Genomic DNA, 12629 nt, shown 5'->3' with positions numbered 1-12629 from the left:
ACGCGTCCAGGGACAGGGACTCTTGGTTGCAGCTCCATCTTCTCCGTAGGCAGGTGTATTCCCACCAAATCATTATGCAGAGGAGCCTTGGTGGGACCGAGGGGGAACGATCGCGTCGTCCAGTGGCTCTCGGTGCCCCTCTGAGAGGGGAAGAGCTGTGGCAACTCCCTCTAAAACTGATTAAGTCGTAGATGCTATTTCTGCTCTCGCTCGCTGGGTGGCCAGAGGCAACACAAGCCTCCTCTCTCACTTTTAAGGTGGGGATGATGGTTTAATTTTTCAAGGGCTGAGGGCCTGGTGGATTAAGAAAATCCTTGGCATCTGACTACATTCATCTGCAGCAGCTGAAATTCCACACAACCCCCCCCCCCCCCCCAGCCTCCCCGAGATACAAGCACCACTGCTGCCATGTTTGGACATACGCGCATTAATAACATCAAGGACAACCATTGTCTTATTAAGGCTCCATTTTATAGAAAGGAGAAAAAACCCCATACTTTAAATACAGCCATGAGGAACACTGCAGAGAACGTGTAGCTGAAGGAAACCTCTTCAGTTAGTGAGAGCTGTAGCCACAGACAATGCCAAGTTCCTTCTTCCCCTTTCTCAGATGACAGCTCTTGTGGCGGGTGCTCGGTTCTTAGCATCGGTGGTTCAATAAATAGACCTTTTGAATGCTAAATAAAATACATTATCTGAATACAAGGACCATTCATGAAACATTAAATTACTGGCGAGAAATTAAGGCCATTCTGTCATGCAACGGCGGGGATAATTTGTGAGTTAAGGAATACCCAGGGCAGCATCCCTTAGACGTGACTGAGCGCTTTGATCATTGACTGCAGCTTCATCCTGCCGTCGGGTCAGACAGTTACCGGGAAGACGCCTTTTACCCCCGTGATTCAACAACCTCCTCAGCACTGAAGACCTGGAAGCGTTCATGAGCTTATTCTCAGCAGCTCTGTGCCGTACTCGGAACAGAGAAAGACGGGATGTCTGACATCCCTTTATACTGGAAATGGTAACTAGTTCTATTGTAACAAGGACGTTATCAGTTAATGCTTAATTTGAACCTAAGGAAAACTGTAGGTAGAAAGAACGTCATCCAGCAGCACTCACTGCACCCTTCAGAAGATCCTTATCAATAACCAACATCAAAATACAGGTGGAAAAGAATTTCCATCTTCTTAAAAAGTTTTTTCTTAAATATAACAACAAACACACGGAAAACACATCAAATCCGTAGGGTCTTTCCTAAGTAAGTGTCCAGTGCAGAAACCATTTCTGATTAATAAAAGAGGCAAAAGGCTCAATCCTTAGGAAGGCAGCTACTGTGGAGAAAATTTTGGGAGCGTAACACTTTTGCTTACGGACTTTAACGACAGTAACATCATTTCTCCTTCAGGGCCAGATCTTCATCCTTGAGGGCAAATTTTCTTCTCAGAACTTCTGCTATAAGAACGGCAGGGTCTTCCTCCTTCATTGAAGTTCGGGTTCTACATCAGGACAAAAGCACAGTGCGTTAGTACAGAGGAGTGCCAAAATCGATGGTTTACAGCTCTGGTTAGAGCCTTTTCAGTATTCTCCTGCAGCCTTTATCATCGGCTTTTGTCGCAAGTCGGGGAGGTGCAGAACCACCACCACAAACCAACAAAAAGTAGCTAAAAATTCAGACCTTTCATGGCGGCTTGGAAAACCTGGAGCTCATTTTGTGGGTCAAGGGGTATCCCGAAAATCTCAGCATCAAAGCTCTTTATAATTTTTATTCAACTGTGTTAATAACAAGTAAAATAAAACTTCATTAATTACAGCCTACGTCCCCTCAATATAAATCTACAAGTGGTGTTTGAGTTCAAGTCCTGGAACTATTTTTTTTTTCCCCTCATGAATTTTGCTGTACAATGGCTATATGCTTTCATATTTAAATATGGGTAATGACAGGTATTTTAAAGGAGGGCTGGTATACATTTCCCTCCACTTAGCTACTGCACGTGAGTTTTTCTGCAGCATTCTATTATCGAAGCATCCTGCCTCGTTCAGACAAGCGGTTCACGTTAGCAGTGTTAGCGAGCTTATTTTACAGGAAGCCAAAACCCAGTTCTTTTTCCTCAGCTATCATGAATTACTCACTACGGTTTTGTTTAGAACCTGCAATAATAATTTTAGAGCTTAATTTTTTTTTTTTTTTAATAGCTGAAGTCCTCCCTTGGGCAGAAAACATTATGGGTGTTTTAAACATTCCTAAAAGAAAAAAATCCCCCTGAAGTATTTCCACATGTGTTTGGGAGGGGCTTGTTCTCAAATTAACAGCGAAGGCTTTTAGTGGGCCGTGTAAGATGCCACTGAGCTGCTCACGGGTAACCCTCAGCGCTATGTCAGATTTCTCTGATGCAAGTTCTGAATTTACAGTTGCATAAACGCATCGCTATTTAGAAGATGATTCTGTAGCCAGAAGCATGCCTTTGAGTTCATCCAGACAGAACTGTTCCTTCTGAAAAGGGCGCAGAGAAAGATCAGAGTACGGGGTCCGGAGCCCTCCCCAAACCCTTCCTTCCACGCGGGCAAACCTGAGAATTCAGAGTTACCCAGGTACCCGTCAGCTGCCTCAGAAGAGGGACGGGGGGGAAACCGAAGCAGCCAGAGGAGGAGGCGACACTAACAGCAGTGAGGAGAGACAGCGCCGACACAGCCTCGAGCTGTGCCGATCACAGGGAAAAGCTCTCCCAGGATGAGTGAAGAGACAGATAACCCACAGCGGGGTGAGAAAAGGAACATCTCCTACCAAGGGGTACAGTGTCCTACAGCGAGGCACAACCAGCAGCAGACCGCGGAGCACCAGCATTCAACTTCAGTGGCTCAGCCCTTTGTAGCCACTCGAAGGGCCAAGGAAATAATCATGGCAAAATCACGTCGCTCAGCCCCGTAACCGTAGTACTTACAAGTGAAAGTGTACTCACAGTCCCAGCAGCTCCTCACGCTACCTGTCTTTAACCCCACACTGAGCGAAGGGCCCAGCAGGCACACCACTCAGCCACTCCCCTCGCAGAGGGCATCACAGACACTTTCACAGGCTCTATTTCACATTTGTTGAAACACGCACATTCCTGCAAGCGTTTCTCACTCATTCCTGAAGCTTCCAAGGTTGTGTTTAAGCACCAAGTCCTAAATAGGAGCATCAGAGAAGCATCTATGTAGTTATCTCATTAAGCATCATTTGGTACCTTCATCCACTTAAAGAGTACACGATCCTCTTCGGTGTCACGAGTGCTGCACACCTACACTCGCACAACTGCTCTGCGTAACCTAACGGCACGTCCGCAAGGTGAGCGCAGCTGTAGAAGCATCGGGCTGCTCACACAACTGCATCGACACTAGAGGATTGCGTCTAGGAATTAGAGCTCATGAAGTAATGAACATTAGTGAATTACTGAATGTAATTTTTCAGCTATCTGTGATCCTTCAAACAGCTTTAATTAAGCTGTAATAACCGTATCCTAAAACGTCGCTGTTGCATGTAGGAGGCAAGTCAGAGGCTGAGATAGGGAAACAGATGAGAGGAAAACGGTTCGGCTCCAGCAAGAAACAGACTCAAGCTTTTCTATTAAAGTGTTCTTAGCCTTGACGCAAGCAGCAGCAGCAGCAGAAGCAAGTGTGACCCAGCTCCCGGCTAATCAGTCAAGCCCTCACAAGGGGAGAAAGGGGTCCCGGCGATCCAGTTCCTTTGCCCACTGTACCCCAGAGAGGAGGGCAGCTATCCCCTTCCCCCCAAGTATTCCACAGTACAAAATCCTTGCTCTCCCCCCATCTCCTGTAACGTTAAAAAGAATCAACGCTGTTGGTAAATCCTTTCTTTGTGCGCAAGCCATCCCTCCCTCCCGCTCATTCACACAGCTTCTCTCCCAGGGTAACAGCGAGATCAAACACCTTCATCCATTATTAGTTGTTCTCATACATTCCGTCGAGGAAATGGAAGTCAAGTTGTGACCCATTATATTGCAACGTTCCCTGTCACCTACACGCTGCTTTTCACAGCCCCCCCCCCCCCCAGTCAGCACCTGGCTCCTCGTGGTTCGGCCAGTGCCGGCAGGAGCCTTGTTGGCATATCCAGGCGTGGCTAGGAAATGCCTCGGATTTCCCTACCATAATCTGTATTTGTACAAGGTTTTGGGTTTTTTCCCCTGAATAATGCACGTTTCCCTATCTTCATCTGGCACAGACGGTGGCAGTTTTCTTACCCTGAAAAGTCTGCTTCCATAGAAGGCTGACGTACCAGTCTGCGCTAATTAGGAGATCGATAATTACATTGTTACACGTGAATGCTTAGTCCTAGAGGTACACAGGTTTCTGATCAAGTTAAAACATGACACGTCACAACGCGAAGCATCTGCAAGCTTTTCTGGATTTAACAGAGCCACTGAATGCCCGTTAGAATGGCACAGTTATGGTCTTAACAGGGAAGTTACCTCAAGCCCAACCCAAACCTCTGCCGAGCCAACGTGGCCGAGTCACAGGCACAGCAGGTGTTTTTCTTGAGAATTCTCTCCCCCTTTGACTAACAATGCAGAACTATTTTTGGATGCCCAAGGCACTGCTTTACCACAGACGGGAAGAAAGAAGAGGAGCACTTCATCTGCGGTCCACAAATTCTACTCGCCCCCAAGAAAGATTACGGGCATTTATATAAAGCAAGTGAGCATTTAAGCTTTGAGTAATACTTAACACTGAGGAAAACAAGAGCAAAAGGGTATCCTGTGTGAATTACGGATGTGTAATACCGTACTGACATTCTGGATGCAAGCTGAACATATTTCTCTCATTTGACTATATAATTTTTTCAGTGCTGAGAATTTAATTTCTTTTAAACTGAATTTGGCATAGAAATTGCGAACAGCCATCACACAACGTATTATTTTTGGCCAGGAATCCTACTCACACAACATAATGGCTGGATAGATCTTCAGGCTGAAAAATGTGGAAACTGAACTTTATCGCTGTGATTTCACACGGAAAACGGAGGCAGCACAGCCAACATTGAAGAAGCTGCTTTATCAGCCGGGCAGAGTCCTGTCTCGGCCATGCAGCAGCTGGCATGTCAGCAGCTTGAGGCGCTCTCATGATCAATGTGTAAACTCATCACGAGACAAGCGAAAACTCACTCTGCCCACGCTCAGAGCTGGGCCAGATGCAAAAGCTGAGAAGCTGAAAAGCTCCGCGCGTTAATTCCTGCATGTGCCATGCCGGGAAAAGCTGCCGAGCTTCCCAACCGCTTGGGTCTGCAAGATGGTCTAAGCACCAGCACCCGGAACCACTGCAGGCAGAGGGAGCAGCGCGACCCTCGCTCTGACGGTTGCCAGTACCTATGGTTCTGGTTTTCATCTGGGCAAACGCAAGCTTTTTTTCAGGTGAACAAGCTGAAGCAGCCAAACATTGTGCTAATTGGTTTAAGTTCCCCTCCATTGCTTTCTATCCAGGCAGGTAAGCCATCATTAACCGCCCCCCCCCCGCCCCGAAACATTAAGTGTTAGCAAGTTCTGCTATAAACAGGTATTTCCCCCCTGTGAATCATGAATATAAAGCAGCACCAACAAGCAGTGAATGCAACGTCCAGTGTCTGCAATGATTTGACAGACAAAAAAAAGCGATAAAATAAAATCAAGAGAGTTCAGGAAGCACTTACAAGTCTTTGCTCTGCTTCATCCTATGAATGTCTTTAAGAATGCCCATCATATCTGCAAAACTGCTGGCCTTTGAAAGAGACACAGAATCTTCCTCGTCAGGATCCTTTGGTTCTGGTTTACAACACTCGGAGGTTGCAGAACAAAGCATGGAGACTGACGGGAGCTCGGGGCTTTCGAGTTCTGCCTCCTCCTCTGTGATATCGCTAATGACAAAGGAAGTTGTAGATTGGAAAGAGGGTCCAAAACAGGGTAAAGGAGAAGATGCGTTTGAACTTCCTGGAGATAATAAATCTGGTGTTAATGAAGCAGAAGCTGAAAAAGAAAACAATATAGATGGATAGATAAACTAACACCAAACCATGCAGGTATTTTTTTTCCCCCCAGAACAACAGAATATAAATCAAGAGGCATCACCAGCCAGCCTCCCCCATGCTATGAGAAAACAAACTCATCATATTCTCTGTTACCCTCCATGTCTGCTCCGCTTCCTACGACACCATGTTGCAACACGAGACCTTCTCCAGTACCTTTTTTCCCCACCAACCCCCGTATGTGTCTCCGTTCCTGTCGTGCCCATCACCGTATCACCCCTCCAGTTCAAATGCTGCGCCCCGTCCCTGCAGAAGTCAGGTAATGTTTACTTTTTCTGTTTTTACAGATAAGAAATGGAGGAACAGAGATTTAGCTTCTGCTCAGGGTCACAGAGGGAGCCTGTGTCAGAATGTAGGTCTTAATTGTCTTAACTTTTCTCCTCTTTTTCTTCATCGCCTTGAGAACTGCTTGCCTTTCTTTTCCTTTCAGGCTCCTTCCCTCATAACCATTACGCCTGGTGAGAATGCAGAGCTGGTTCAGGAGCTCCGGCATTTTACCCTAGACGGTCACAGCAACTCACTCTGTGACTGCAGGCATTTCGACCTGTTTTGCTTTCCACCACCGTCTGTAAAACGCGAATAGCATCCACCTGTTCCACAGGGAAGATGGGATTTATTTGTTCACGCTTTAAAATGCAGCGAGGATAAGAACAGCTATATAAATTCCGAGTGTTATTAAGTGAAAATGAGTTAGAGATTTCCAGTGTAAAACACTAAGGGAAAACAACCAAAAACCCAGACACATGCTTAGTGCACACCTCCTCGAAAGAACCTTCCTGTATTGAAAACAAACTGTACCTTAAAGCACTAATGCCCTTGGCCTCAAGAGTAAACCTGTAGATAGTTATCAATTTCCAATTAAGGGATTTCTCTAACAGTGTATAATAAAGCAGATTGCACAATATTTCTCTTCTGACATCAATCTTTCCAAAATAAGCCTGCTAAATAGTTACCTCCTTCATCAGATTACCGAGCTACAGCTAGGCCCTAAATCACGGTTCCCCATTATTGACTTAGAGGACGTGAAGTCAATAAGAACTCTTCTCAAGTGCCAGCTGATAACAACCAGGCGCACTGCTGAGTAGAGAGGGAGAAAAAAAGGTATTAAAGGATTAAATCATTTTTCTCCCATCTGGGTCTCTAATTTTCCTCGTTATTACTCTCCCTGAATTAAAACAGACTTTTCTAGCACGCAGCTTCAGCAACTGTAGAGCTGAGACAGAACTTAGAAGGAAAAAATCACCCAATTTCCCCTGCTCTTTATTTCAGTTCGGTTGTTCCTCTGATCTTGCATAAAGAAGAAAGAGGACACACGCAGCCTCTCTGAAGGGGACATCTGCGATGCCTTGTTTTACGCTTATTCCCTGCAGAGTCGAGGGTAACGTGGCTCCCTCACCCCCAGAGCGGCTTCATTTTACCATGCTGCTGTAAGAGTCGAGGCGTGTGGCGTACAGGATCCCGTGTACCGTGACAGGACACACCAGCACGTGCATTATCTCACAGCAGCCCTTTACCATGGAAGTGAAGAAACCTCCCATCTCATCTAAATACAACTTCACGTGCTAAAAACATCATATATATTCTCATGTGGTGGCATATATATTTACACTATTGATACCAAATAGATTCATCATATATATTCTCACGTGGTGGCATATATATTTACACTATTGATATCAAATAAATTCTTAGAGTCCACTGACCATCACACAGAACTGAAAAAGAACCCCAAATCTCTCATGCAGAAACCAGCATTTCACCTAAATCAAGCACCACAACTCTGTTTCATGTTCAAATGCGTTTACGGCTCATGGATAGCTGGACTAAATATAAGCAGTCATTAAAGCTGCAAGTCCCTCGGGGCTACAATAATCAGACAACCACGTCGTCTTTCGCAGATCATGAGAGATTTGGTCTCGTGCACACCCTACGCAGTGCAGCGCAAAGTAGCAATCTGGGAATTAAAAATAAATATTTGCTTTCAGATGTAGGATAAGGAAGGTTTCGTCAGCCACTATTGCCCATCATGAACAGGAACTAACCCGCCTGGTATCATTTCAAGTGTGGCACAATCCTGTTTTGTCTTTTTTTTTTTTAATGGGAAGAATTATAGGTCCTCCTTTTCCTCTGAAAGCAGCCATAATACAGCTGTCATCTTGGTTATTGGCAAAAGTATTCTGCGTACAAGAAACGCAGCTTTTAAGAAAAACTGTCTTCAAGAAGGACTAAACTCCTTTAGTTTGCAAAACTGTTCAGTGTTTTTGAGTTGGGAGATCAACAACTCTGCCTTCTGAACACTCCATAAATAGATACCACCAAAGTGTTTCTACCTTACTAGTTTCCACACTCTAAACCAGCCACTGCTGCAGCAAGCTTTGTAGGACCACTGGGATTTGGATCCTACCAAGTATCTTCATGTTTTCAGAGCTGAGCATACAGGAAAAGCCACGAAAGGAAGAGAAGTTGTCTTTGCTCACGGTTCAGTTTTGTGGCTAAAACGTGGCTTTTAGTTGCATACAAATTTACTGAAATAAATAAATAGATCAGTTCAGCTAGGCTTTTCCCCAAATACCTTATTTGCTACAGAAATGGCACTGTCATTTTCACAGAAGAAACAGACGCTAACATCTCGTTCCTACCCAAATCAAGACGTAACCCTCTCGCTCATGGCTGACTCGGAGCAGGAACGGCAAGAATACACCAAATGTTTTCATGAAACAAGGTGCTCGAGATCAGAGTCGGCCTCCAGATCAAATGCAGCGAATGCAGTCACAAAGCAGCACTTGGTATTTCTTAAAAACAAGCAGGACGCCTCCAACGAAACAGATGCAAACGTCTAACCACAGAACCAGCACTGAGCTGACACCAAAGACGGCATCCCACCAATGGGAGCCACAGCTCTGCTGGAAAAACAACATGCAAGTCTGCTCTGTATGGAGGAAACGGCACGGTTCACTAATTCAGCCCTTCTCCTTCAACAAAAACCCCTCATTATGTTCCTACCTGACTCTGCAGCAACTATTTTAGCTATCTGACTCCGAAGGTGACTCAGCTCATCCTGGAGCTCTGTTGTTCGGCTCAGTGCTGGTAAACCAGGTTTCTTCAAGGCGAGCAGCTTCTCCTCCTGCTTCCTCAGGTTGGGGACTGAAGCGTTTCGCTGTATAACGGTGAAGGGACTCGGCTTCCACTTGTGCTTCAGCGGGCGAGTGTCACTTCTACAGGACAAAAACCTGTTGGTCATTTACAAGATCCAGCCCCCTCCGTGACAACAACGCTCGGCAACGCTCTGCCTCCACCTCAGGACAGCAGACTTCAACACAATGAATTAAGCCTCTGTGCCACTACGCTGTACGTACCACTGTATGTACCGCCGTACAGATGCGCTGTGCCGCTGTATGTGCTCTCTCTGCATCACAAGGGACAGAGAGCCTGTGACAGAAATCATGACCCAACGGCACAAGATGTGGTGAGAAGAAGCAGAGACTAAAGCCTGGGCGTGCTCACATGGTTTCAAGTCACTTCTCTCCCGGTAACTGTGCCTCCATGCCGGGCAGTGCGCTGGGTGCACGTGGGAAATGTCACTTACCCATTACCTTTTGCCCCTGATTTCGAAGTCCATTTTATCTTTCACAAGATACCTATTACTATTGCCCTGCTTTAAGGACAAAAGTTCAACTGACCAGAACCAAACTCCTGGGGGAAGAACATTTCAATCCCAGGAGAACTCAACTCTTCAGCTTTCTAACCAGAAAATACCACGGATCAGGGGGGTTTACTCTGCACGGATCTTTCCGTGAGTAAAATACGGCATGGCACAGGCTCTTAGCACTTCCTACAGGAATTCCTCCCAGGGTCCTTTGTCCAATTTTTTTTTCCCCTTGTCTCTTGGGAAAAACGTCTTTCAACAGGCACCGCATCAGACCTCGAGAGGACTGGAAGCTGTGAGCATTTGATCAATGTCTGGCCTACGCTACGTGAAATAAACTAAAATAATAGTTGTTTCATAACTAATATAAAAATGTGAAATAACAGTTATTTCATAACTAATATAAAAATAAGGATCAGCAGACACAAAGAGGAAACCAACCTGACTCTGGCATATGTTTCTTCATCATCTGCTGCTATCCACACAATGTCTGCCAAGGTGGGGACCGGAGGGACGTCATTTAAATAGAGCTCCGAAACGCTCGGTAGAGCCTAAGAAGACGACAGTTACATTAAGGAGAGGGCGGTCCCGTCTCCTGAAGCCGCCCCAGATGTGCTGTCAGAGCCTTTCTCCTCTGCACCAGGTCGGCAGCTGCATCTGTCAGACGTGTGACAGTAACACCATTTGGCTTACGGAAACACTGCGCTTCCGTGTGTCGGCTTCCGCGCGTGTTTTTGGGTGCGTTGGTGTTACTGTGCTCCGTGAGACTGAACAGCAAGGCAGCGAAGGGATACTCGATATCGCTTAGCTCACTGCCAAGGCCACGTGCAACACTTTGCCACTACAAGTCCCAGCGCTGTCCTTGAGCTTAAACAGTGACGTAAGCGCTTCCGTAAACCTTGTCTTACTGTTTAGGAAACGCAGGCCCAGAGGGCACGTGGCTTGCTGGAGGTCACACAACAAAGCACTGGTTCAGCAACTCCATGTTTCTGCCTCCTCTAGCTTGCTAACCCAGTCCATAGGCACTATTCGAGGAGGTATTTTCCTCAAAGTGCCAATGATCACTTTACAAGAACAGAATTTAAAAAAAAAAAAAAAGGAAATAATAAAAAACCTCTTAAAATTAACTGTACCGCTACGAGTTTTGCGAATACAGCTCTGCAGGCACGTGGCTGGCAGAGCAGCAGCTCGTGACAGTGCTTTGTCTTGCTCAAGAGAGGCGGCTTCCTACACGCGATCACCAAATCCCTCACGAGTCCCCTTACCTCAAAGGTTGCCCTGGGACAGGGTTTTAAAGGGAGGTTTGACCCGATCCTCCTGACAACGCTGCGTGCTGAGCCATGGGGTTTGTTCTGCCAGATGGGGATCGTCTGCAAGAAGCCACGTGAAATCATTAGTATTTCAAATCAGTTGCCCTTCTTAAAATTTATTACATTGGAAATTGTCCTATACAATCTACTCAAGAGCTCTGATCTCTGACTTTTTATTTGTTGAGTGATACTTTTAATTGGGAACCTGCTAATAACTAAGGTCCTCATTCCATAAAACTGTGTTTCAGCTGAACGTACACGAAAGTCAGCCAGTTACTAAGGGGCATTTTAAACACGGGTGTAGCATTTTCAGGACTGAAAACTAGTCAGTAAGTCAGAGTCAGTTACTCAGTAACAGACACTGAGCTCCAAATGAAAACAGGCCAAAAGGAGGAAAACAGCATCACGTGAGGGGCCCAGAAGAAAAATTAAATCAGAAGAAGGTCTCCTTTAAAGGAACGCTCTCGCTTCCACATGATCTTTAATACAAGCAGCACTGATGAGACTGCGAACGCTTCCTGGACGACGGCAAAGTGACAAGTGCATTCAATGCCTATCCCAGCCGGGGGCTGATGAACAGCCTCGGAGGGTGTTGTCAGAAACAGCAGATGTTTCAGCGATCTCTGGATACTTCTGAAAGGGATTCAAAAGGCGAAGTGCTCTGTCCTTTGACCGTCCTTCCCTCTGTCAGTCTGACGGCCGTCACAGCCTCTCGTGGCAGGAGGCAGCACAAGGCTCCGGACAGCAAACACCACAATGACAAACCGGAATCCAAACAGGTTATTTCGCTCAGTCCACCAACAAATCCATCACTGTATTTATCGCTGGGGCTTGTTACGCGCACGATGCCTGAACGTCGGTCTTACGCAGTCCAATTTACAATTCCTGATGCGCATTTTAAATCGAATCTCTGAGCTGGCAGTGCGCTGACTGCTGCGACGGCCCTCTGGCTACCGGCCACGGCAGAGCCGGGGGGGAAGGGCCCGAGGGGGGGGGGGGGGAAGGGGCCCGGGGGGGCGGGAGGAAGGGCCCCGGGGGGGGGGGGGGAAGGGGCCCGGGGTGCCGGCCGGCTGAGGGAGGCGCTTCGGGCGGCGTTTGCACTTACGGAGTCCGCTGCCATCTCCGGCTCTGGCGGTGGCCGCCGGGGCGGGCTCAGCGCTGGGTGCTGCGGCTCCCGCGGGCGCGGACCGGGCTCATCTTACCCCGCTCCCCGCCGCGCCGGCGCTTCTCACTGTAAGACAGAAGTGGCTCGCTGCGGGCAGCGCCCGCTGCCTGCCCCGGGGCCGGCCCACACGGAGCCCCCGGGGACGCGCCGCGCCCGCCCCCCGCCCCCCCGCGGCGAGCCCTCGTCCCTCGGCCGGCGCCGGGGGCGCGGCCCGGCCCACCCCGCTCCCCGCCGCTGCCACCGCCCCGAGGCCCCGCCGGTACCCGAGGGACGGCGGCGCAGCTCGGCCCCGCTCCCGGCCCCTCCGCCGCCATCACCCGGAAGCAGAACCCGCCCCCCCCCCCGCGCTTCCGGCGCCGCCCGCGCATGCGCCGGGGCCCCGGGCGAGGCGCTGGGGCTACGCGATGGCGTGCGCGGCCCCGAGGGCGGCAGCCCCGGTGCGAGGGACAGGCCCCCGCT

The 12629-nt window shown here is 48.0% G+C and overlaps 1 protein-coding gene across 4 annotated transcripts; it reads right to left on the bottom strand.

The window, feature by feature from the left end:
• Nucleotides 1-449: 449 nt before the first annotated feature.
• MTFR1L (mitochondrial fission regulator 1 like) lies at nt 450-12484 on the bottom strand. 4 transcript variants are annotated; one of them, XM_076357545.1, is made up of 7 exons: nt 12111-12233; nt 10961-11065; nt 10137-10246; nt 9053-9264; nt 5678-5990; nt 2958-3162; nt 1435-1496 (listed from the first exon to the last, which is right to left on the bottom strand). In XM_076357545.1, the coding sequence occupies exons 1-6, from the start codon at nt 12123-12125 to the stop codon at nt 2988-2990; spliced, it is 930 nt and encodes a 309-aa protein (XP_076213660.1). In that variant the 5' UTR covers nt 12126-12233; the 3' UTR covers nt 1435-1496; nt 2958-2987. The 4 variants fall into 4 exon arrangements, with proteins under 4 accessions (XP_076213664.1, XP_076213663.1, XP_076213660.1 ...); XM_076357547.1 differs by having other exon boundaries at nt 5678-5954; XM_076357549.1 differs by lacking the exons at nt 2958-3162; nt 12111-12233 and adding an exon at nt 12434-12484 and having other exon boundaries at nt 450-1496.
• Between the last annotated feature and the right edge of the window lie 145 nt (nt 12485-12629).

This window comes from Aptenodytes patagonicus, chromosome 21, assembly GCF_965638725.1.
Source record: "Aptenodytes patagonicus chromosome 21, bAptPat1.pri.cur, whole genome shotgun sequence".
Taxonomy (NCBI): domain Eukaryota; kingdom Metazoa; phylum Chordata; class Aves; order Sphenisciformes; family Spheniscidae; genus Aptenodytes; species Aptenodytes patagonicus.
This window is presented reverse-complemented; position numbering and strand designations above follow the sequence as displayed.

Excerpts from the sequence above, each read along its gene's own strand:
- MTFR1L (XM_076357545.1), bottom strand. Across the intron at positions 9,265-10,136 it reads GAAACATATGCCAGAGTCAG|AAGTGACACTCGCCCGCTGA; the intron begins GTTGGTTTCCTC and ends TTTGTCCTGTAG. Across the intron at positions 5,991-9,052 it reads AATAGTTGCTGCAGAGTCAG|CTTCTGCTTCATTAACACCA; the intron begins GTAGGAACATAA and ends TTTCTTTTTCAG.